At 38.8% G+C, this 27,034-nt stretch overlaps 1 protein-coding gene and 1 pseudogene across 4 annotated transcripts; both read left to right on the forward strand.

The window, feature by feature from the left end:
- The first annotated feature begins 1,665 nt into the window (after window positions 1-1,665).
- On the forward strand, window positions 1,666-8,363 carry LOC143596594 (serine/threonine-protein kinase GRIK2-like). 4 transcript variants are annotated; one of them, XM_077075330.1, is made up of 13 exons: window positions 1,666-1,900; window positions 1,996-2,114; window positions 2,781-3,161; window positions 3,265-3,339; window positions 3,417-3,461; window positions 3,739-3,813; window positions 3,911-3,998; window positions 4,080-4,204; window positions 4,516-4,611; window positions 5,486-5,552; window positions 6,472-6,587; window positions 6,702-6,780; window positions 7,878-8,363. In XM_077075330.1, exons 3-13 carry the CDS (start codon window positions 2,820-2,822, stop codon window positions 8,036-8,038), a joined length of 1,269 nt encoding a protein of 422 aa, XP_076931445.1. In that variant the 5' UTR covers window positions 1,666-1,900; window positions 1,996-2,114; window positions 2,781-2,819; the 3' UTR covers window positions 8,039-8,363. The 4 variants fall into 4 exon arrangements, with proteins under 4 accessions (XP_076931445.1, XP_076931444.1, XP_076931447.1 ...); XM_077075329.1 differs by having other exon boundaries at window positions 1,996-2,143; window positions 2,799-3,161; window positions 7,878-8,362; XM_077075332.1 differs by lacking the exons at window positions 1,666-1,900; window positions 1,996-2,114 and adding an exon at window positions 2,188-2,270 and having other exon boundaries at window positions 2,799-3,161.
- A 15,773-nt stretch (window positions 8,364-24,136) lies between these two features.
- LOC143596595 (F-box/kelch-repeat protein At5g60570 pseudogene) lies at window positions 24,137-26,160 on the forward strand (annotated as a pseudogene).
- Window positions 26,161-27,034: the final 874 nt, after the last annotated feature.

A 27,034-nucleotide genomic window follows, 5' to 3' on the forward strand; every position in this document is an offset into this window, starting at 1 on the left:
CCACCCTTGGCGCGAGGCCTGTGGGTCTATGAGCATTCCACCCTTGGCGCGAGGCCTGTGGGTCTATGAGCATTCCACCCTTGGCGCGAGGCCTGTGGGTCTATGAGCATTCCACCCTTGGCGCGAGGCCTGTGGGTCTATGAGCATTCCACCCTTGGCGCGAGGCCTGTGGGTCTATGAGCATTCCACCCTTGGCGCGAGGCCTGTGGGTCTATGAGCATTCCACCCTTGGCGCGAGGCCTGTGGGTCTATGAGCATTCCACCCTTGGCGCGAGGCCTGTGGGTCTATGAGCATTCCACCCTTGGCGCGAGGCCTGTGGGTCTATGAGCATTCCACCCTTGGCGCGAGGCCTGTGGGTCTATGAGCATTCCACCCTTGGCGCGAGGCCTGTGGGTCTAAGTATTCCACCCTTGGCGCGAGGCCTGTGGGTCTATGAGCATTCCACCCTTGACGCGAGGCCTGTGGGTCTATGAGCATTCCACCCTTGGCGCGAGGCCTGTGGGTCTATGAGCATTCCACCCTTGGCGCGAGGCCTGTGGGTCTATGAGCATTCCACCCTTGGCGCGAGGCCTGTGGGTCTATGAGCATTCCCAACTTTTAAGTTTGAGCTAAGGCTCATATTTTTGGGCTAAGGCCCTGACGTTTTAGAGTTAAGACTCCTCAACGCGTTTGAGCTTGAAGCTCGCGCATGTATGTTTTACTTCGTTTTATTTTTAGTTTTGATGTCAATATAATGTTGTCATATTGCTCAAATTAATAAAAGGAAGTGTGAAACATGTATGCAAAAACATGTATGCGGTGGCGCGAATGCAAACCGCTGTGGCGAAGAGTGATCGCCGGGAGTGCGCATGCGGAATCCGAAGTTGATCCGCGGTGACGCGCATGATCTAGAGATTTTGAATGCGTGAGCATCTGTGATGTGTGAGCATGCGTGATGCGTGAGCATGCTTGATGCTTGAGCATGCTTGAGCATGTGCTATGCGCCATGAGCATAGGTTTTGGCTGTCTTCATGACATCTTGATTTTAAGCCTCGGTCTGTATCTTGTGGGTTGACCTTTCGCGCGCTCGGTGCCTGCGCGCATGTTTGAGCATGCTTGATGTTTGAGCGTGCTTGATGCGTGAGCATGCTTGATGCTTGAGCATCGATGCGTGAGCATACTTGATGCTTGAGCATGCTTGATGCTTGAGCATCGATGCGTGAGCATGCTTGATGCTTGAGCATCGATGCGTGAGCATGCTTGATGCTTGAGCATCGATGCGTGAGCATGCTTGATGTTTGAGCATGCTTGATGTTTGAGCATGCTTGATGCGTGAGCATCGATGCGTGAGCATACTTGATGCTTGAGCATGCTTGATGCTTGAGCATGCTTGATTTCTGTTCATCAATATCTCAGATCTGTTCATCAATATTCCAGATCTGTTCATCGATATCTCAGATCTACGATTTCTTCTCTCAGATATGTTCTTCCGTAGATCTAAAAAATATTTCCAGATCTTAGTACCATACCCCGACAACTATCATCTGAAAACCTACATTTTGTCTCATTTTTTTTTCATATTAAGATAAGATTAAGATATTTATAAAAACATTTTAAGAAAATAAACAAAAAATAAATATTAATAATAGGTTATCTGTATATATATGTCCAACAAGAATCTTGTTTTCAACTTTGCACCCTCTGTCCCCAACCTTGTTCTCTCTTACCTCACATGGCAGGCAATGCACAAATATATATATATATATATATATATATAATCTCCAGCAAATTTATTAATCAATCGTTATTTAACTTCAAATCATTCTAATAATTATAATTAATCGCTTCCTTCCGATTCAATTAGTCAGATTCCAGATCATCATCGTTTGCTAATTCCGTGCCCTAATTTTGATTAACAAGGTAATTATTACTATTATAATTCATAGTTGTGATTTAATTATGGATTGAATTTGTGTTATAGTTCAATTGATTGAGTTGTAAGTGATTTGATTCAGGAAAACTGGAAATAAAGAGATGTTGGTGGCGTTGAAGCGTAACGGTGTTTATTTCATCAACTGCTTGTTTCATTTTGCTGAGTGGCATCCGTTGGAGTTGTAGCAGATTATTATTATTAGTTACGGCTTCCTCATAACTCTTTATTAGGTCAGCATCATTGAATTCAATCGAATTGAATTAGTTTGAACAGAATCCAGCTTTCACTTGTTTGATTGAATATGCATAATAGCTGATTAGTTAGGGCTTGATTGCCTCGTGCCTCGTAAGTTTATAGGTTAGCATGATTGAATTCGATCTAATCAAATTGAATAGAATATAGATTTCAGTTGTTTGATTGAATATAATCTTTGTTCATATGCATAATAGCAGATTAGTTAGGGTTTGAGTGTCTCCTTCATCATAAGTTTATAGGTTAGCATGATTGAATTTAATCGAATTGAATTGAATCGAGACCAGCTTTGACTTATTTGATTAATATACTCTTTTGTTCAGACGAATAATAGGAGATTTTTTAGGGCTTGATTGTCTCCATCCTCATGAGTTTTTAGGTCAGCTTGATTGAATTCAGTTTAATCAAATTGTACAACTTTCGCTTGTTTGATAATATACGCTTTGTTTATATGTATAACAATCAAAACAGAAATTAATAATTAAAATTATAGCTTGTGTCACTGAAAGTTGAAACGAGCACGCCTGGAATCAAAAGTCAATGGCTATATTATTTCTTAATTTATCCTCATATTTAATTTAGGTGGCTCATGTGTTAGATTGTGGTTAATTAAAGTATTCGATGTTGATACAGGAATACTCAGGTGCAGGTTAAATGGAGATGGGGTGTTGTGGTTGTTTTGGATTTTCATTTGCGAAGAAACAAAAGAAGAATTTAAGGCCAAGTTTAGAAGGGGGTATTCCGGGAAATCATGTGTTACAGGGACTGTTGATGAATCAACAGGTTGAAGAAGAAGAAGATGATGAAGACGAAGAAGAGGATAATAATTCATATTGTGACAACATGAGTCACATGACAGATAATGAAAAAACAGATCATGAGGAGTTTATAAACCCTGCAAAAACCTCTCAACAGATTCTTGTTTACAGAACAGAAAACGGTTTGATTTGCAGAGGGTTCCCTATTAAAGAAACACACAAAGTTGTACGAACAGAGGTGATATTTAAAAAAATAACACTAGTTCTATATAATACCAGTTGATGAAAGTGTTTGATTGTTGAATTTGACAAGTTTTAAAAACTTTTTTTACTTGTTCTAGGATGAGAATGGGAACAAGATGGTTAATGAGTATGTTCGCGAGCATAAAATTGGCTCCGGTAGCTATGGCAAAGTGGTAATTATTTATTCCAACTTCAAACAAGAAAGTAGAAAATTCCACAATCATTTGACTTTGACTTGTATGTTTTATAGGTCCTTTACAGAAGCCAGGTTGATGGAAAGCATTATGCTACTAAGGTACCTTTTTAGTGTAAAAACCAATAACCTAATTTGCTTCAGAAGCGTTATTTTTACTTTAAATGGTATTATACTATAATTAGGGTATTACTTTTTTCAAATGGTTCTTTAACGGTTGAACGCATGGCTCAATTTTGAAAATCAATCAACAACAGTCAACCTGAGATATTTCGGCGTGTGATTATTTTTTTAAATTGTAAACACAACATTTTTTGTGGTCATGGAGATATATGGGAAAATACAAAATATGGAAAATATTGAATGGTTGTTAATGCAGGCTTTCCATAAGTCTCATTTGTTAAAGCTACGAGTTGCCCCATCTGAGACAGCCATGACTGATGTTCTTCGTGAGGTATATTAATGCCATTTGTGTACACTTTTATCGTCTGTAATATATGCAATCTTGTCTTTATTTATATACGCATTTATTTTTTAATTTACTTTCGCAGGTCTTAATTATGAAAATGTTAGATCATCCTAATATAGTGAATCTTGTTGAGGTGATTAATGATCCCAACACAGATCACTTTTACATGGGTATGTACCATATTAACCTCTCCATATCTCTTTTTTTAAAAACATTATTCTTAGTTCTTTTTATTATAATTATTATTTCAGTTCTTGAATATGTCGAAGGCAAGTGGGTCTTTGAGGGTGCGGGACCCTCAGGTGGCCTAGGAGAAAATGTTGCAAGGAGATATTTGCGTGACATAGTTTCTGGATTGATATATCTCCATTCTCATGTACAAATCTTTATTCTAAAAACTGTCTTTTTTAATTGGTTAATCAAGTATTTACAATATTTTCTCAGTTCCAAATCATATACAAAAACAAACTATATTTATTCATTAATGATCACTAAATGTTCATAGCATTCAATGAATTTTAGATATTTGAATTAATGGTTATAAAATTGACTTCATTTATACGTTTAGTTAAATGTTGCATTATTTTGGAACACGGGAATTGTTTCTTTTTTCTTTCCAGTATGACCCCACCATAATAAATTAATTGCTTTATTTGTTTGTAATATTCTTTTCTTTTTGAAACTCAGAATATTGTTCATGGAGATATTAAACCTGATAATCTTCTGATTACTGCTACCGGCACAGTGAAGATTGCTGATTTCAGTGTCAGCCAGGTTTTTGAGGTAATTACTGATCTTTTCACGGTTCACTTTTAAATAAAATATAGTATATTTTAAAATCTGAGACAGTGGAACTCTCTTAAAACAAAAAACCACACGCTTTCCTTTATGAGTTCTCCTCAAAATGTAAATATAGGCATGTAAATGAGTCGAACAGTTGTTTATGTAATAAACAAATGAACACGAACAAAATTTTTTGTTTATTTAGTTAAACGAGAGAACATGAGCACATGTCTTGTTCATTCATATGTGTTTGTGAACGTTCGTTAATTTAAATGTGTTTATGTTCGTTCATTTGCATTCATTTTATGTTTGTTTAAGTTCATTCGTTAATATATATATTTATTAAAATTGTTTAGGTCTGTATCAATTTTGTCTAGTTTTAATAAATTTTTGGGTCCAATGCATTGTCGTTCACGTTCACTTTTAATTGGTTTTAGCTCAGTTATGTTCGCTCATCTATGTTCAGTTATGCACGTTTGTTTTCGTGAACCGTTCGTTTATGCTGTTAATGAGCGAACATAAACACGCATGAATAAGTTCAATTTTCTTAACAAATAAACATGGACAAGAAAACTTCATTCGTGAAATGTTTGCGGTCGATCATGTTTGGTTAAAGTTAAGGGAACAAACATAAACACGTACCATTCGTGTTCGTTCGGCTCGCTTACAAGGGCATGTAAACGTTTTTTTGGTGAATTTCTGATCCAAATTCGGTTCTCTCCACTATAAATTGTTACCTGATTTTAAGGTAACAAATATCTGATTATATGAACGTATTAGATTTTGTTATGCATTTTTTCCATACATGACCTGTCCACATGGCTATATTTTTATTATATATTAATCATGTTATATCAATTTTCTTATTTATTAGGATGAAAACGACATGCTTCGCCGGTCCCCTGGGACACCTGTTTTCACTGCTCCTGAGTGTTGTCTAGGTCAGTGGTTCTACATTGACTTCAAGGTTTTTGTGGGGTGCTTGGATTTGCTTTTACAAAATTAATTAGATTTCTTTATTTGGAAATCAAGTAAACAAATTCTGCTTCTGATTATCGGTTACATAAGTCAGTTTCATACCAACTGCAACAAAATTGATAATCTAACAGTAAAGTAAAACTACTCATCTATTCTTATGGGTCTTTTATGTCCATTTCATAAAGTTGTATTTATTTGTTTCTTCGATAATTTGCTAAACACTAACATCTGATTTAGTGTGTGCATAAACCAAAAAAAACAATCCAAAAGCGAAAGAAAACGAACCCAAGCGACAAGGACCGTTTGGTTATATATTTTCGTAAAGACTGGATTTTTGGTTATGGTAACTAAACCCAAGAAACTGAACTGAACCGAATTTATTGATTTTCATTTCTTATTTTGATTTTTATGTAATTTATAAGAATTTAATAAATATTATAATTATAACCCATATATTTTAATCTAAATGTATAATAATCAACTAACCAGTAGTTCACTAAAAGATTTAGCCCAAAGTTTTCAGCCTAAATTCGTTATCTAGTCAATTTTTTTCCGGTTCAAAAATTTCAATCCCAAATGATAAAAATCCGAATCGAAGTCAAACCTAAACCCGAAAAACCGATACCGAACGGTTTTCAAAAACTTAAATACCGAACTTTTGGTTTGAACCCAAAACCAACCCATGCGCACCCCCTACATTTGATTATCTAATTCTTACAACTCCACACACATTCAAATACTGTTTCCTACTCTCTTTTATATGAGTGTTTATCTGATTATGATCATTCAATATCCCATAATCACTATGAAAGTACGCATCCAAGCACCCTTGGATATTTTATAAAGTTTCAACACGTTGATTCTCAATTTTTTAAATAATAGGAAAAAGTTATCATGGCAAAACTGCGGATACGTGGGCGGTTGGAGTTACCTTATACTGCATGATATTTGGACAATATCCCTTTCTTGGAGATACACTACAAGATACATACGATAAGGTGTGAAAGTTTTATCACGTTTTAATAGTTGCTTTTTGGTCAATTTTATTTAAAACTTATATATTATTTTTAGTGGTTTTGTTTACTTAAACTATTTGATGTTCTATTTCCTAGATTCTTAATAATGACGTCTTTCTCCCTGACAATTTGAACCCCGTCCTCAAGGACCTTATTGAGGGGCTTCTTTGCAAAGGTTAGTCTTTGTTTTCCCCTTGAGTTTCATAAAATAAATGAATTTTGTTCTTAAAATGTTTCTTAAAAATTACTAGTTAGTGTTGTGTTTGAAAATGATCATAATGATCTGACTATGGACAGTAATTGGTTTGACCTTTTAGTCAAACTGTACAATTTCCTTTTTGAACAAAAAAGGCAAGCATTTTAGACTTATAGTTACATGTTCTAAGGCCCTACAGGTGGTAATATGATATGATTATCTTGTTACATTTTTCAAAAGTAAAACAGTAACCTGTTAGCCCTTTGACCTTTGGTCAAACTTTATATGGAGACCAGAAGTAATTGATTTGACTGGTGGTCAAACTGCATATCATTTCTTTGGGACAAAGGAGACATCTTTATCCTTCATATCCTTCATCTTACCCGAAAAAGAAACCTCCTTAGTGTTTTCGGATGGTTGTAACTAGGGGTGTTAAATGGATCGTGTTTGCGGCTCCAACCCGACACGAACCCATACACAGCACACATATTCATGGTTGACCCGAGCATAACCCTTTTGACCCGAAAGTTCTTTAGTTTTTACAATTACAAGTACAAATTTAATTAAACAGTTGCGTATTAATTTTAAGTCTTTTTCATTTCCCTTTACTTTTAAACTCTGGCGTAAGACACCCAACTAATATAATTTATTACATAAAACACATTTAAAAAAAAAATTAATGGGTTGAAAGGTTAACCTGCGAACCTGTTGGGTTGAGCGGTCGGTCACAATCCGTTTTGCTAACCACGTTTTTGGGTTTGACCCGAACCCATTTATACCAGACTCAAACCCGTGAATTTTGTGTTTGGTTCGTGTCGTGTCAGAAATTCACACTCGTAGACTAGTAAGTAGAGGTGGCAAAATGGTCTGGTTCTGTGGGTTGGTTAACAAGTCAAAATAACTACATTTTTGTGCTCAGCTTGAAGCGTGTCGGATTGTCAAGTTCAGTTGATCCAAAACACTTTGTGAAAAAAAATTGCATTTTTTATCGATGATACTATGAATGTGATTACAAAAGTTATGTTCTTTCAGTAATAATTTTTAAAATACTAATAATCAAAACGGTTTAATATCAGATCCTATTGAACGGATGACTCTCGATGCTGTCGCTTTGCATTCATGGGTTGTGGGAGATGACGGGCCGGTCCCAGAATATCTTTGTTGGTGCAGACAAAATAAGTTACAGAGAGAAGAATCTGCTGGGACCCAAACAGATACAATTAGCCAGATAAATTAAGGTATTTTTGTTTTATTGAGGTTTGTTTTTGTACATTAAGTTCTTCATCAATCATGAGTTGGAAAGTGTATTAAAGTTTGGAGGATTACTGTTAAGTTGTGAATCCGAGTTCATGTTCACTGTGGGATCCAAACATTCGTTCGTATCCCAAATAGTTGAAGTGTAAACCCTAAAGCTGTTGAGATGATAGTTTTGTTTTGTAAACCTTGTGCAATTGTGTATGGTTTTGGAAGAAACTGATGAAATAAGTGGCAAAATTAGCGGGTTATGTAACAGGTCAGTTCATGCCGGGTTTGGTGGTTTAGAAACACTTTTGATTCATCTTATTTGAATGGATTTGAACATTTCATTTAACAACTTTACCCACTTTGCCATTATTGGTTGGTTAATTCGGTTTTATGCACACGCTGACGCTGGTTTATATATTGTATGACTTAGAAAAAAGGTACATATCTTGTTATGCTCTTTTCTTTTCGAGATCTATACTTTTTATTCACAGTTGAGGAGTTAATCACAATTAAAAGTGATATTATTAGTTTGTTACTTAAAAATAGTTTTTCTTGTTCGTGTTTACTTGTTCACATTAAATGAACAATTCGCTCGTTTAATAGATAAAAGATAAAACTGAGACTATAGATGATCACACACCAAAGAATTATAACTTCCCATAAAAGAATCGTAAGAGATACTAAACTTTACAGTATATATAATATTTATTTTTTGGAACGGCAATCTATCCTGTAGTTTTTATTTTTATATATATTTATGAACGGCAATCTATCCTACTTTTGAAATACACCGTTTTCTCTAAATTGACTTCATGCCTAAGTGACCTTTTATACAAGTCTAATCACTACACCATTTTCTTTAAATTGACTTCATGCCCATGTGACATTTTATATAAGTTTAATCACTGAGCCAACTATCAAGCGACATTTTATATAATTTGTATACTTTCGTTTTGTTTTAGTAGGAATGTCTTATTAAAACTAAATATAAAAGTACATACTGTTTGTGTATGAACAGATATGCATGAATTAACAATTTACCGAACTTAAATGAATGAATGAGAAGTTTATTCGTGTCTGGTCATTCAACCATACGAACATAATATTGCGTGTATTAGTAATTTGAATTAATTGATTGTTCGGTTCGTCTACAACCTTAATCATTGCACCTATACCTATTCTCTAAAACGAATAAGAAGGCGTTACACAATTCAATACATATACTTTTTAACTCATTTGACACACTTAACCGGTTAGATATACTTATATAAAAAGTAATAAAACACAACTCAAAGTAACTTATAGAATAAACAGGTCAAACTTTTTTTTTTTGAAATAATTTTTTCCACCTTTCACTCATGTCTCAGTTGAGACATTATAACCCACAACCATTTGATTGTAAGATATCATACTATGGGTGATACACCTTACCAATAGACCCAACTAGTGGTTGTATAAACAGGTCAAACTTACCCCCAACTTGTTACAATTGGTAAGCAAACACTTTTAAGGTTTGAATCTTAACCGGACGAATGAGTCAAAGAAAAGTCATCGTTTGACCCAACAACCCAAACGCCGTTCATGGTTTGACTATTCTTCCTCTTCCTTTCAACTTTCCACAACTCAATCCAACTCAATCAAATTTTAATGACATCGGTGGATTTTGACTTTACATGTGAACCTTTTTTTCCTTTAAATTATTATTATTAGTATTATTATTATTATACTAGAATTTATAAAAAAAGTCAAGTTAGAATCGACAAGACTGACGGCCGATCGAAAGAGTATTATATTGATTTCTATTTTGTTACAATGATTAAAAATGATATAAAATGTATAGAGGTAGGGTACCAAAAGGACTCAAATACCCGTAAGAAATACCCGCGGGTCAATCAGAAGTCCCTCATAAGGCACCCGCGGGGCATATAAACCATCCGCATAATCATCTGAGGAAGAAACGCCCTCATAGCACATGCGGAAGCTTCACAGCACCCTCAAAAGCCATCCGCATGAAGGAATATCCTTCCGCGTAAATAACTACAAGGCAATGCTTCGGGACAACTGTCAATAACCAATTACCTTCTAGAAGACTTGCCAAGATGCTTTTTTGGGCAATACGTGACCCTTCAGCTAATTAGCTAGTGACACGTGACAAGGCCGTTATAACCGTGCACATGGCCAATGTTACCCCATCAACCAATAATAAAGCGACAGGTGTCCAGGTTGTTATACATGCACATGCAGCGTATAAGTTAAGCCTATCATATAAGGACACGCGTCCAGACGGTTATGAGGTATCTTCTAAAGGGACAGCTGGCCCAATCACTTCCTGATACCCCCCGGCTATAAATACTCTCCCAATCATCATGAGGTATTCATTCACCATCACTATACTCTCTCAATTTACTTAAGTAATTTATCTCTTCATCAGAACGGTACTTATTCTCACGCCGGATGGTGGTTACGGGAAGACCCCCCACTTTGTCCTTCCCGTAACGAGCTCACGGTGTTCTGTTTTGCAGGGTTCACGTCACTGGACTTTGGGCAATTGGGTTCATATCGTATCAACAATTAACCGTATCCTACCCTGTGGACTCATTGAATCTAGGACCCATTAAGTGGAGAGTAGATCCGTGTTTCTTCAAAATGTATTCAAGTATTCTCTTTTTGTATAGTGGACACGGGGCTTGCACAACTACACATATACACCTTCCCCACCTATGTTCATGTACTTTTCCCCTTTAAGATTAATATATTCAATTGGTAGCCTTTATTGTATTTTCTATTTGTATTCTTCCTTTAAATATCTTCACCACATTTATTATATATTCACTGACATTGTACATATGTATTTGTTTATAAATTTGTGTGAATCTAGAGACCAAAAACAAGATCTAAAGTTGGCCTTTTATATGTAGAAAAACTTAATAGAGTGGGGCTAAAAGAATTTATAAACCAACCACTTGGCTAGTGTGTTTAAAAGAATGGATCTACCGGTTCAACTTGTTAAACATGAAGTTGTCGCTTCAGTTACAAGCTAGTGAATCGATGTGCAATTGAACATATAAACATTGATTGAGTTGTAGAGAAAACTAGTGGAAATCTGCTAGTGTGTGCTTGCTCATTTTACCGACTTAGCAGTTATTAAGAGTAGTTTGACCAGATGGGTTAAATGATAGGTCAAGATGGATTCGGGTTAAAATGAGTCATTTTAGAAAAATAGAAAAAATATCATAATAGAATCACCAACTGTATTTTTTATGTCGTTTAGTGGTAATGGGTGAAGGTGGTGGGGGGTAGTGGTGGTGACATGACGTGACACAACGATGGTGTTGATGTCGAAGAGGTGGTTGTTGCGAGTGCATTGTGATGGAGGCAACATTTGCAGCAGTGACAATGGCAATGGTAGTGGTTTTTGTCGACAACATCAAGGCAACAATGGTGACTCATTAATGGCGAGGATGGTGGTGTTGACGACACTTAGCATGTGTTGAAGACAATAATGGTAATGACTGGTGCTAACGCTTTCACACATGTTTTAAACTAACACATTCTTTAACTTAAGCTCTAACTTTGTAGGTTCCCTGGACGGATCGCACGAGATATCTCGGTCTACTCAGGTGCGGAATCCCTGCGTAAATCGTTACGAGTATAGAACACGAATCACACGAACACACGAAACACGAACACACGTTATATTATAACTCAAACACGTGATGTAATATCACCGTTACAGACTCTCGTCCTCACGTTACAATGAACTCGAACCACTGACACGAACTTAAACGACCGATTACAATCAACCCGTCACCTAGGACTATTTATACACGACAACTTCGCCTGGCATGTTCAGGCGAAGTTGTCCATAACTTCGCTTGACTAACAAGTTCGCCTGTTAAGCGAACTTGTCAGTAACTTCGCTTAAACATACAAAACATAATTAAACATTACAGACACTAGACTATGAACTACTGACATTATGCACCAACAGACTCCCCCTTGGCAGTAGCTTCATATCTTGATCTTTAAGCACTTGTCTTGTAATCTTCAATCTTGTATCTTCACGCATGCACTCCTTCTCTAACACAAACTGACACAACTCTTTGATACTTCCTCGCTTCATCCTTCCAAGCAGGAATATAAAAGATTTTCTTCTCATTAAGCACCTTCAGATCAGCTTGCGATAAGTTTACCAAATGCATCGGATCGTAAACTCTTAGGAGCTCTTGTTCATCCTCGTCTTCCATCACCGCCTCTGCTGTCTCACAATCCACATACCACCACTTTAGGTCTTTAAGCACATCCTTGGGCATTAGCTTCATCGGTACTTCTTTAAGGCACCGGATCGGTTTATACTTCATGACCATCCAAGGTTTTCCATCAGCTCTCAAACCTCTATCCTTGTCTTCAACAAGTTTTCCCTTCTGCGGCTTCAACAGCTCAAACTTCTTTTCTTTTATACTCTCTCTCCATACAATTTTCTCAATGACTCTAGCCATATTATCGTCATTTCGATTGATTAACCCCAATCTGGCTAAGTCTTTCACTTCACATTCCGGCAGTGTATTCAACGACCTTAACATTCTTTTAAAGTACTGAACGCCGTCATACCGTTTAATCACAAAGAGCTTCAACTGCTCATCATAGATCCAGCAAATAATCCCTTTCTTCGCTTCAGCATAGCCTTTAATATTGTAACTCTTTTTAAACATTGTAGGGACCGCTGGTTTCTTCGTTTTGACGAACCACTGAGCATAGCCTTCCTTCCACCTAGGCTGCTCTTCCCATTCAGTCTCATCGATTACTGTCTCATTACCCATATCTGCTTTCTCCACATCTGGGATCTCGTGTTCAACATTTTCTTCTACTATTTCACCTTCTTCAACATCTTCTTCAATCACAATCTGTGCGCCAATCTTCTCAATCTCCTCAATAGGCAGCACATCATCATCAAACATCACATCATCATCTAGCATATCATCATCTAATTCTTTCAAAGTATCAATCACATCATCTTCATCATCAACCATCACCACCTCATCACCACCAACTGCACTTGCAGACTCCCCCTGAGCTGTGGAAGTCCCAAGAGCTTGAGTAGTTCTTGGCAACTCACCACCTGCACCTTTCGATGCATTGGGATCATCGTCTCTATCATTTCTCTTCTTTGTCCTTAACTCGTCGCCTCTACAGCTTGTCTCCCCCTGAGATGCCAAGAACTCCTTCATAGCATCTATAATTCGCCCATGTTCAACCAGGAGGGACGACTGTAGTTGATTCTCTGCTACAAGGCGCTGAATAGCCTGGGTCTGGATAAAGTTTATCCTCGATTGCTCTGCCACGACCCGTTCAAGTGCAGCTATTCTCTCCGAGTCTGAGAGGGTTGCATCGAAATCAAACCTCATGTTAGATGTGTCTTGAGTATACTCAGCAGGGATCTCGAATGTAACCGGGACATCAGAAGCAGTTGTGGACGTAACCGCAGGTGGTATCGTGACCGACAACCCTGCAGTTGCAACGACTGTCGACTCTACAAATTGTGCCACCACCTCTGAAGGAGTAAGCGTTGGAGGTGGTAAAGACACAATCTCCGTAGTCGTCAGCTTGATAGTAGTGATTGATGGGATGCCGACAGCTGATGTAGCCACCACGGGAACTTCCGCGGCGCTTAAACCTGTGACCTGTACAGATGTAGGAACAATCGACATACCTGACAGTGCGGATGGAGTGAAACGTACAACTCTTGAAGTCTCTCCAGCTCCCATACCTGCACCTGTCCTTTCCCGTCTTGAACGTCTAATCAACTTGTGAATATCCTCTTCTTCTTCTTCTGACTCAGTATCATCAACTGTCCTCTTTCTCTTCCCTAACGTCCTTTCTCGTGTCACCAACATCCTTCTCGCCTCATCCATAACATCATCAAGATCTGAGTCAGCCACCGTCGTAGCTGCTCTAGTAACATTCACTTCCCGAACCTGTGCAGCAGAGACCTGCACCTCTTCTTGCGGATCAAACCGGTCCATGTCGAAGAATCCTTGGCCGCCAAATGCAGCATCAAGGTCTACATCCTCCTCAGCCGACACAACAGGCACAGCAGGTACATCTCGAGGTGCTCCTACCTGTCGTGGTTGAGGGTCTCTGAACTCATCCCCACGAGCTGGCACATACCCCGGGTTTATTAAGTACCCAAAGAGTGGAGTATGCCTTGGACGCAGTTCAGGCTTGCTCCTCGCACTGGATGTGCGGCATTGAGCGAAGATACGTTTGCTCACATTCTCCACGTATCGTATTGGGCGTCGTTGAGGCAACGTGGGAGCAACATGATTCAAGATCATCTGAATGAATCTTGGATACATGATGAACCTCTCACGAGCCATCGCTCTCCTCTGTCTATCGATCTCATAAAAGACCATCTGACTGAAGCTATAACGTTTGTTATAAGTCAGAGCAGTCATTGCGGACTGCATGGTCGCACCCATCCCGTCAGTGCCCGCCTTCCTCCCTGACATGCAGACAATCATTACGTGCATGAGGAAGCGCCACTGATCGAGTAGGAAACCCTTCCTCCTCTGAGTATCACCTAATGGACCAGAATAGCCCATTCGGAGAAACGCTCCATCACGGAACGGAGCCACAAACTCTGTAGGGTCATCCCTAGTCTCCTCACCGAACCGTAAAGCCACCCGTATTTGTTCAGATGAGAACTGAACCTCCTGATTGTTGACGGTTGCTCGCATAACCGGGGGCTCAACACGGCAATCGTATTCCACAGTCTGCCAGAAATCCTCGATATTGGATAAGGATATCGGCAGAGTCGTAGTGATAGCGTGGAATATCCTCGAGCGAATGAGGAATGTGATTATCTCGCGGTAATCCTCAACACCGCTCGCTTCCGGGTCTAAGGTGATGAACATGTTGTGACCTGGGAAGAATTGCCTCTGATTATCTCCGTCATCTCCTCTAGCACCTCCAGCACCGGCAACAGCAGCCATATCTGCAACAAACGAATCAAGTTAGATAAACGTTAAAGCATAACACAAGTTCGCTTGTTACCATGAGCGAAGTTGTGATAAAATCTGTATAGGCGAAGTTAAAGTTGGGGCGAAGTTGGGAACAACTTTGCTTCATCTTTAAGTTCGTCTAATAATTAAAAAATTAAAAGGTCCAGGCGAAGTTACGGATAACTTCGCCTCACCACAACATCGCCTCAGGCGAAGTTTAGACTCAGGCGAAGTTACGGATAACTTCGCCCAAACCTTAAGTTCGCCTGAATCTGAAACGACAACAGTAAGCAGAATCTAAGTCGGAAAATCTGATGTTTCGGTCAATTTTGACGATTGAGAAGCCTAAAACACATGATATTAAGAGTATCTGGACGATCGTTTTGTTCATGACCACGTAAAAACCAGTTTTGACAATCCGGTAACAAAGGTCGATCGACCGAGGTCACGAAACAAGTCGAAACGACCTCAGATTAACATCAATGAACATTGATTATTCGATATGATGACCCAACAAACCTATAAATCTGTTTGAAATCGAAGAAAGATAATCAGATGATAACGAATTAAGTTCGCTGTGAAATTCGAGAATAAGTTCGCTGATATATAAAATAATGAACGAATGACCTTTGAAAATCCTTATATAGGGGCGGAGTTATGCAGGCGAAGTTACGGTTAACTTCGCCTAGGCGAAGTTATTCACAAGTTCGCCTGTTTAACAACATCGCCTATATTTACAAAATCAACCCTTATAATTTGAACATTTTGCAATTAACTTTTAAAACTTCCCTTTAAGAATTAAATAACACGATCAAGTCCAAGTAACCAGATACAAAATTATAAAACTAACTAAGTACAAGAAACTTTTAAAAAATAAAGTACAAGGGATCAAATTTCAGTCTCGATAGGGACTACTACGTTTTAGAAAAGATCCGAATAGGAATCATACTAATTACGTGACTGTCACATAGATCCGTGTTTAGCTGTATTATGACATAAAGAAACAGGTTGTAAGCAGGTAAATAACTTAAGATGGTTTTCATCGTTTCTTGTGATACGAGTTAGGTTCAATTATGCCTCAAAAATTAAGTGGGCAACAACTCAGAGATTATGATGCCTCCTATCTATTCTCAAAGCATATTTGGCTTTCCCCAAGTCACCCCGAATTGACCTCGACCCATAGTGTCTGATTAAGTTTGTAAGTACTCTTCATCTGCTTCCCGTTCTCTTTCTTACTCCATGATTGAGAAGTCTTGATATTTTGAATTCTAGAATGTTTCAATAACTCATAAGTTTTTTTTTTTTATTCAAACATTCATATAGACTTCAGAGTAGTAAACAACTGCAAGTCCCGAATCTGGATCACTGCAGTTTCTTGAAACGCTATCTTCACGGGAATCAGAACACTTACGGGCTCGTGTATGACTGGGTAATCGCTTTTCTGCCTATCATTCGGAAAGATATATATGAAGACATGCAAAACTCGTAAGGAGTTTCCACGTAAAATCAAGTAGATTTAGTTTGTATCACATCTACTTTTACGCACCATAAAAAGTTACCATGACATACAATGACTGTCCTGAAGCCTTTTAAGCCTAATAACTTCACTAGTTAATCACACAGAATCAGTATATCTATCATTTTCCAAGGTTGGATCAATTTTCTGTTAAACATAGCTAACGAACTTCTTACGAAGTAGTAGACTTGAAAAATAATTTCATTTCCCATTAAAAAAATTTTTAATATTAATCGCCCCGACCAAAACAAAGTCTTCAGGTAAACGGCTATCCCGAAGATCCAATGGATCAGCTGGACCGACCACATACTAGTATGTGTCCTTCTAACTAATTAATATGATCGACTAATTTTAAGCGAAAGAATGAAAACTCATCATAAACCGCCCCGGTCACTTTCAGTCCTTTGGTTAATGGCTATCCTCAAATTCTACAAGTAGAGAATGAGGACCAAAACATATCCGAAGACAAGTCCTTCAAACTGAGGCAACCGACATATTTTTAAGCGATAGTGACGTTTTTTTTTTTTTTTTTTTTTTTTTAAATATAACATGAAAAGCATGGTTACTCGGGATTGATCATCCCATTCAGCTCGATAAGGTTTTGAAATCTTGTTTTGTCAAACGCTTTAGTATAAAGATCAGCGAAACTATCAAGCGTATCCACCTTTTCAAGCACAATCAGTTTCTTCTCAGCACAATCCCGTATAAAATGATGACGTATGTCAATATGTTTAGTTTTACTGTGCTTCACGGGATTGTTAGTTACTGAGATAGCAGCTGTGTTATCAATGCAAATAGGAGTAAGTAAGAAATTCAGACCATAGTCGCGCAACTGTTGTTGAATCCAAAGAACCTGGGAGCAGCAGTTGGATGCTGCCATGTATTCTGCTTCACAGGTTGAAATTGCGACTGAAGTCTGCTTCTTGCATTGCCACGACACCAATCTGCCACCAAGAAACTGACATCCTCCAGTTGTTGACTTCCGACTCTGATTGCACCCTCCATAATCAGAATCTGTGTAAGCGACTAGCTCCAAGTCTCCTCCTCTCGAGTACCACAATCCCAGCTTCGGTTTGCCCTTGAGATACCTCAGTATCCTCTTCACACCCTTCAGATGAGATTCTTTTGGGTTTGCCTGAAAGCGTGCACAAAGACAAACAACAAACATTATATCAGGCCTAGAAGCAGTTAAGTACATTAAAGAACCTATAATAGCCCGATATTGAGTTGGGTCCACATCTGCATCACCGTCTGAGTCAGCACCCAATTTGTGATTGACGCAGATTGGAGTGTCGAATGGAGTGCTGTCCTCCATCTTGAAGCGTTTGAGCACATCATGGACATACTTGGTCTGATGAATGAACATCCCATCCTTCTTCTGATCAACCTGCAATCCTAAAAAGAAAGTTAGTTCACCCATAGCACTCATTTCAAACCTCTTTTTCATGACGGCCTCAAAATCTTGACACATGGAGACTCTTGATGCAGCAAAGATAATGTCATCCACGTAGACTTGCACCAGCAGGAAGTCGCTTCCATCTCTCTTGAAGAACAACGTGCTATCTATCTTCCATCTTTCAAACCCATTTTCAAGCAAGTAATCTGATAAAGTTGAATACCAGGCACGAGGTGCCTGATGTAGTCCATACAATGCCTTGCTTAACTTGTACACGTGATCAGGAAAGTCTGGGTCAGGAAAACCCGGAGGTTGCTCAACATACACTACCTCATCAACTTTCCCATTCAGAAACGCACTCTTCACATCCAACTGAAATACCTTCATCTTCTTATAAGCAGCAAACGCCAAAAACAATCTAATGGCTTCCAACCTTGCGACAGGAGCGAACACTTCATTATAATCAATCCCCTCTTGTTGATTAAAACCTTTAACGACTAGTCTCGCCTTGTTTCTTATGATAATCCCTTTCTCATCTCTCTTGCACTTAAACACCCATTTTGTGCCTATCGCATGCACATGCTTCGGTTTTTCAACCAAAGTCCAAACTTCCATTTTCTTGAATTGAGCCAACTCTTCTTGCATAGCTTCGACCCACGAGCTGTCCTTGAGAGCCATTTGATAATTCTTCGGTTCAATCTGGCTGATAAAGCAGGTGTACAAGCATTCGTTGATTATGCATGTCTCCTTGATGCTTGTGTAAACACAGATGTGCTCATTCAAGCTACGTCTTGTTTGTACACCAGAGGACACATCACCAATCACATTCTCCAAAGGGTGATCTTTATGAATTCTCGTGGTCGGAACAGAACCAACATGCAAATTGTCTTCCAAGTTAGAAGAGAGCTCGTCAATGGTTGTTTCATGCTGAGAGTGAAATGGATTGAAAAATTCTTCTTCAGTCGAGGTAGCAGGGGTATCGACAGCATTTGATGAGGAAGGTTGACATTTATCGATCAGCTGTCTTTGCAATAGGTTTTCTTCCTCATCAAGGATCATCTTCGTAGCAACTCTCTCTTCTTCTTCAGCAATATCCAAATACGGTATGTTAAAAGACTTAAAAAGTTTAACATAGTCGAAAAACTCAGCAGGTCCGTTGCTTGGTTTTGGCGGTTGGTAACCTGTGATATCGGTGTTACACACCACCTCAACCTTGCTGGTCGATGTATTAAAGACACGTCTGTTGGGAGTCCCAACAACATAACCGACTAAGATTCCTTCATCGGCTACTTCACCAAATTTAGAATTTGTCTTTAAAATCGAACAAGGGGACCCGAATGGTTCAAGACCACTCAAGTTGGGCTTTCTCCCATGCATAAGCTCATAACACGTTTTACCAAGTCTTTTAACAGTTAAGACTCTATTCAGAACATAACAGGCTGTAGCAACAGCTTCAGCCCAAAACACCACAGGAAGCTTCGAATCAGCCAGCATTGTTCTGGCTCCTTCAATTAATGTTCTGTTCTTCCTTTCAGCCACTCCATTCTGTTGCAGTGTATACGGAGCGCTGTATTGGTGTTCGATCCCTTTCTGAAGGCAGAAGATCTCCATCTCAAAATTCTTGAACTCCGTTCCATTGTCACTCCTGATGAACTTAACCCTTTTATCCATAACGTTCTCAACTTTGGTAATCAAATTCTTCACCATCTGAGCCGTTTCGTCTTTTGATTTCAGGAAATATACCCACGAATATCGTGAGTAGTCATCAGTGATCACCAGGCAATAAGAAGTACCTCCTAGACTTTTTGCATTCACGGGACCGAAGAGATCCATGTGAAGCAATTCTAGAGTACTGGCAATTGAATTGACTTTCTTGGTGAGATGGGATTTCTTGTGCTGCTTTCCCTTCTTGCACGCTATACATTTATCTTCAAAATTGAAATTCTTCAAGGGAACGCCCAGCACAAGTCCATTCCTGACAATGTGGTTCATCTTCCGAAGATGAATGTGTCCCATTCTCCTATGCCACAATTCGGACTCCGATTCGCTTGCTTTTGTCATAAGGCATGATTCTTCCGTGGCCATTTCAGTCGACCTCATATCCATAATATATGTATTTCTTTCACGTGGAGCCTTCATCACAATCCACTCCTCTGGTATCTGAAAACCAGGTTGCAACACAATCGCCTCATTATTTGTAAAATGAACGGTGTACTCCTTATCACAGATCTGCGACACACTCAGCAGATTGTGCTTCAATTCTTCTACAAAGTTAACTTTCTCCAATGTCATCTTTCCGTTCGACACCGTTCCCATTCCTGTAATCTTGCCTCCACTTTCACCGGCAAAGCTCACTCTCCCTCCTTGAACAGGTTTCAAATCGTGTAACAAGTATTTGTTACCCGTCATGTGCCGGGAACAGCCGCTATCTACAACCCAAAGATTGTTGGCAGCCCTGTTCAACTGTTCCTGCACAATAAAGCAAAAGATTAGAATTTAGGGACCCAAGACCAATTGGTCTTGGATCTATACATCCCAAACTTTGGCTTTCCAAAGTTAGTATCTCGATAATTCCTGTAAGTCCAATTAGGATACCTCCTTGTAGATTGATTGTGAGGCCTTCAAACCTTTGTGAATTGAAAGAATTATAGCTTGTGGTTTGGTTATTAGCAGTGTAAAACTGAGATTTGATCCTTGAAAACCTGAATTAGTCACATTTTTGAATTTTAAATGGTTTTCATTTTTAACAGTATGATGATTACTATTAGGCTTATTCTCAGTTTTAGTAGGCCTTACACCTCTGAATCGCTGCTTCAAAGGGCAATCTGCAACTAGGTGCCCTAATTGATTACATCTAAAACAACACCTATGCTCAACCTTTTTATCAACCGGTGTTTTAGATGTCGAGGCTTTATTACCGCCCATTCGTCTCACATATGGTGGGACGTACGGGTTTAGTGGAGTACTCTTTTTATTCGTCTTATCTTTCTCTCCACCATTGGGTAATACCACCTCCTCTTTTGCCTTACCAGACTCGGATGACTTATCCGAATCCGATGAGACTGGACTTGGATCAGAAATTTTAACACTTGAAACAGGCGAACTTGTTTCGCCTCCACTAATATTTGGTTCTTTACAAGTTATTTTAACTGGTACTGTCTGAGCAACCTCAAAGTCAACAGATTTCTGAACACTCGGGTTAAAAGTGTAATTGTGATTATAAGGTGGTGGAACCTCATGATAACCGATTCCTCCTCTCTTAGCAGAGGAACCTTGATCACTAACAAGGTGATAAAGAATAGCAGAGGAATTTCTGAACTGCTCTAGTTTTCTATTCAGTTCCACCACTTTTACCTGGTGATCAGCAATCTGTTTTTCTCTATCAGCAATTAGTTTGGTTTTTTCCTCCAAAACTTCATAGCTTAAATCAATCACTTCAATTTTTTTAGCAAGTTTTGTTTTTAGACTTTGAACATCTTTTTCACAAGCTTTTATTTTGACTTTATAGCTATTTTCTCTTGCTTTTGTAAAATGATGATCTTTTTTTAGGGTTTTAAATTCAGCATCCAACCTAACATACTGATCGGTTATAGTTGCTAATTGCTCAGACAAGTTTTCACATTTAGAGTATGTAGGTTTAAAACATACCTCGGAGAGCTGGTCATTAACGTCTGCCGTAAGAGCTTTTTCTTCTCCGGTAACCTTCTCATTTTCTTCAGTTTCAACCTTCGCCAAATTTGCCTGCTCAAAAGTTTCTTTAGAAAGCAGGTTCCAGTTGTATTCACCATCTTCTCTGGACATCATTGCGCTATAATCTTTAGAACCCCCACTTTGCTGTGTAGACCTGCCCTGACTTCGTTCCACACGCTCATTCCTGCATTCCTTAGCAAAGTGACCGTTTTGCTGACAATTGTAGCATCTCACCTTCGTCTTGTCAAACCCTGGCTTTCCACCGACAAACTTTCTCCCGGTCTTCCTCATAAACCGCTTCACTCTTCTTACAATCATGGCCATCTGCCATTGCAGATCCATTTCCTCCAGATCATCAGCATCAATCTGGTCATAGTCTTCATCCAACATAGCTGGATCAACAACCTTCCCTTGAATGTAGTTCTCATAGGAAGCAATAAAAGAAGCATAGAGACCAAACTGCTCTTCAGCAGACTTGACACTCATAGGCATCTTGGAGTAGTTGTTGTTGGGAATACTTGGAGAGCAACTACTCTTGCTTACCTGGGGTAGAGAACCACTCGATCCACCTGCAACATAGCAAACATCACCATTTGTGTTGACTGACACATGACCCTCATGTGATGAGTTTGCGCCCGACTCTCCCTTCGAGTAGTAGGCAGCAGATTCAGTCTTCGATCCTGAGCTAGTGTTGACTTTAGCTCCATACATACCTGGATCTTGAACCTGATCCATAGGTGTTTCTTTTCTGACCATGTTAAGCTCAAAGGTTCTGAGCTTGTTGTCCCTCATCAGCACAGTGTACATCTCCCATTTTGGTGGGAGAGCATCTAGAAGCTTCTCAACTATTTCTTCTTCTCGGTAGGAAATTGAATAGTTGCTCAATTCAGTCATCAGATGGTAATATCGAGTGATAATATCATCTAAAGATTCATTCTTCAAATACTTGAAGACTGAGAACTGGGTTTTGAGCAATTTTATCTTTGAAGCACGGATTCCTACATTCCCTTCAAATCTGTTCTCAAGAGCTTCCCAAAGCTCTCTTGCTGACGTTGTACTTTCTAAACGTATGAAGGATCTCTTGTGGAAGAGCCATAGTAATAGTAGCATGAGCCTTGCTCTCGGCCTCATACATCTTTTTCTCTTCTTCTTCCATTTTGCTATATTTTTTTATTTGATCACGACCTTCATACTCCATAACTGGTGGAATATAACCATCCTGGATGCATACCCACATCTTCGCATCCTGGTATTTGACGTATTGTATGAACCGATCCTTCCATGCAACGAAATCGGTTCCCTTCAGCAATCTTGGGGCCTTAGTAGCTGACCCTACTTCAACTTCCATCTTCACTAACTCAGAGATGTTAATCGACGACATCTTTCCCGAAAAGTAAGAAACCCGAAAAAAACAAAAATTTTCTGAAAAGTACTGTAGGCGAAGTTACTGATAACTTCGCTTAAGCCTTAACTTCGCCGCTGATTAACTTCGCTGAAGAACTTCGCAGATGATTAACTTCGCTTAAGGTAAGCGAACTTAGGAGGTAGGCGGAGTTGTAGAGAACTTCGCTGATTAAGGCGAACTTGAGAAGGTAGGCGAAGTTGTGGATAACTTCGCTTAACCTTATATCTCGCCGAAACCCTACGTATCCTGACGGCAACTTCGCCTGATGAACACGGACGTTTTTGCAGATCTGAAATCTGGATTTTACGAGGTTTTTGACGGTGCAAAGGCTTGAACACGATGGTAGGAGGTAAGATTGACTCAAAAACACAGAAAACACGTCCCGCGAATAGTCGAAACGGAACGAATTCTACACCCGCGTGAATATCCCGAACCACACAATCGAGCAAATGCTCTGATACCAATTGTAGGTTCCCTGGACGGATCGCACGAGATATCTCGGTCTACTCAGGTGCGGAATCCCTGCGTAGATCGTTACGAGTATAGAACACGAATCACACGAACACACGAAACACGAACACACGTTATATTATAACTCAAACACGTGATGTAATATCACCGTTACAGACTCTCGTCCTCACGTTACAATGAACTCGAACCACTGACACGAACTTAAACGACCGATTACAATCAACCCGTCACCTAGGACTATTTATACACGACAACTTCGCCTGGCATGTTCAGGCGAAGTTGTCCATAACTTCGCTTGACTAACAAGTTCGCATGTTAAGCGAACTTGTCAGTAACTTCGCTTAAACATACAAAACATAATTAAACATTACAGACACTAGACTATGAACTACTGACATTATGCACCAACAAATTTCTAACTCACATACCTTCTTAACCAACTTGTAAATCTACTTCACTTCCAATAGTGTCATCATAAGACTAGAATCCTGAACCACTTGAAGGATATACCTAATTACCCATTTCAACATATTTGTTTTTCCAAGACGAGTTATAGTTATAATAATCTATATATACTATAATTTTATTGAAATGGATAGTGATGTATAATAAATGAAACATCGAGGGGTAGAAATGGAAATAAAAGTTTTGGCAACAATAAAACCCCTTGTCACTTCCGCTCCATGTTCTCTCCAACCAGTTTCAGTCTTCTCTCTTTGTCACAAAACGTACCATTTTATCCTTCTCCAATCCACCTCATACACACACACACAGAATCACACGCATATAAATATATATATATATAACAATAATATTATTCCTTTCATTTCACCTCAACCGCTTATCAACACTCATCTCCGGCTGTCCACGTCACCTCCGGCACCTCCGTCATCCGCCGTCACCGTACGGTAAAACTCTAACGTTCTCATGCCGGTTCTATATTTCGATCTCAGTTGCTTCTGTTTGTAACCTAGATTCAGTTTCACCACGAAATTGAGTTAAATGTTTACCGATTTAATTTGGATTGATGTATAACTTTGATTTTAACGGATTGATTTTAGGGCTTTTTTAGGATATTATTATGATTATAGGCTAAATTGAAGGATGTAGAATAGTTAGAATCATTTATTTTGGATATTAATTTGTTGAGATGAGGTGATAATATTAATACAACAGTAGTCTTAATTTGGAGGTATAGGTATAGGTATAGTTAATAGGTATAGGTAAGATTAAACAACTTATTCAAGGCAGAAAAGATGAAGCACAAGAGAACAGATGATGATCATCTTATTCCGGGATTATACGACGATGTAGCGTTAATTTGTCTCGCGAAAGCTTGTAGATTCGATTACGCTTCGCTTTCCTGTTTAAATTCTAAGTTTAATGATCTTATAAAGACTGGTTATTTATATGAGAGAAGAAAACAGTTGAAGATTATAGAGCATTGGGTGTATATGGTTTGTGATCCAAGAGGATGGGAGGCGTTTGATCAGGTTACCAAAAACTGGATGAAACTGCCTAAGATCCCTTGTGATGAGTGTTTTAATCATGCGGATAAAGAGTCGTTAGCGGTAGGTGGTGAGTTGTTGGTTTTTGGGCGAGAGTTGTTTGAGTTTGCGATATGGAAGTATAGTTTGGTATACAGAAACTGGGTTAAGTGTGATAATATGAGCCGTCCGCGTTGTTTGTTTGCATCGGGGAGTTTAGGGTCGGTTGCTATAGTTGCGGGAGGTAGTGACCAAAATGGTAATATTTTAAACTCGGTGGAGTTATATGATTCGTTAACGGGCCAGTGGGAAATGCTACCCAATATGCATACCCCACGTAGGTTATGTGCTGGTTTTTTTATGGATGAAAAGTTTTATGTTATCGGAGGAATGACGAATCCGAACGACTCATTAACGTGTGGTGAAGAATTTGATCTTAAAATAAGGAAATGGAGGAAAATTGAAGGAATGTACCCGAATGTGAACCGGGCTGCAATGGCACCACCACTTGTGGCGGTTGTTAATAATGAGTTATACGCGGTTGAGTATTTGACGAATATGGTAAAAAAGTATGATAAAGAGAAGAATTCGTGGGATGTTTTGGGTCGGCTTCCGGTTCGGGCTGATTCGTCTAACGGTTGGGGTTTAGCGTTTAGGGCTTGTGGGGATGAGCTTTTGGTTGTGGGTGGTCAAAGGGGTCCAGAGGGTGAAGCCATTGTGGTTAACTCATGGAACCCAAAATCAGGGGTTAAAAATGGAGTCTTGGATTGGAAGGTTCTTGGGGCTAAGGAACATGCTGGTGTGTTTGTTTACAATTGCGCTGTTATGGGTTCTTGAAGCCCTAACCATAGGTTTTTTTTCTTCTCTGATTAACTTTCTTCTTTGTGTTGTGTACTTTGGTTTGTGCCAATAAACTCCAAAGGTATGTATGCTCTTTTGAGGGTTATGCTAGTATGTTACGTTGTTACTATTATACTATTAGCCCCACATTAACATGTATTTGTGTGAATAAGACGGTGTAAGTCTTGAAAACTTATGGTTAGATAAATGAAAGTATCCATTTTTTTGAGTTTGCTATTAGGATCATGTTAGAATAATTTCTCGTATATAATCATGAGATGCACGAATATTTGGTCATGTGTCTACTATAAATATATGCTACACGAATTAGATTCAAGTATTTGTTCTTTTTACCTGTTTCACCTTTAAAGAATGTCTTTCTTTTCGTCACCTATAATAACTGACGCAGCAACAGATCTACGTATCTATATTTTCTACTCACGCAACTTTTAGTTTGTGTTATTTTTGAACTAAAGAAGTATACGCGAGTAAAGATAGATATGCTATTTGTGACTACAAATGTCGATTTTGTTATTATAAGGGGGCATAAGGGGCCTTCATCGGGTATACGTTTAGGTTTCATTGGCTATGTTGGTAACACCGGCGCCGTTGGCCTTGTTTGTGTCAGCGGAAACTGATTTAGGCTTTTAGTACTCCAAATGATATGCAAAAGAATTTGACTGTTTTGTGTGGAAAAGTGAATTGGGTACATCTCCAACACAACAAATGATTTGATAATTTTTTTATTAAGACTTAACAACATGGTTAACCTTGATGGTTGGAAAAATGTTCACAAATGGGCTCGATAGTTACGTTTTCATAACATGGGTGGTCCTTAGCAGTTAATGTGTTGAATTTTACAGTTACAGTTAAGTCCAAATGAAATTACCAAACTACCCTTCCCATTAAAAATAAAATATTAAAAAAATTATAGATTTTTTTAGCTTATTTCACATTTGAATCTACATCTAGATAAGAATTGAATTACCTCATAGTAGAGGGGAGGGGAGGGGTGGTGGGGTAAGTTAATTTTGTAGTTTATGAGTGGTAACATGTGGAGGGGGTTTAAACTGAAGGGGTGTCCCCCACCATAATGTCCTTTGATTTGGCTGTGTTTTGACAGTCCATCTTTACCCAGATAAATGAAAGCTCCTTCCTTTTATAGAATGCTTCAGGCCCATT

This window comes from Bidens hawaiensis, unplaced genomic scaffold (assembly GCF_021521415.1).
Source record: "Bidens hawaiensis isolate Kalapana, Puna unplaced genomic scaffold, B.hawaiensis_p1.1 tig00046743_1, whole genome shotgun sequence".
NCBI lineage: Eukaryota > Viridiplantae > Streptophyta > Magnoliopsida > Asterales > Asteraceae > Bidens > Bidens hawaiensis.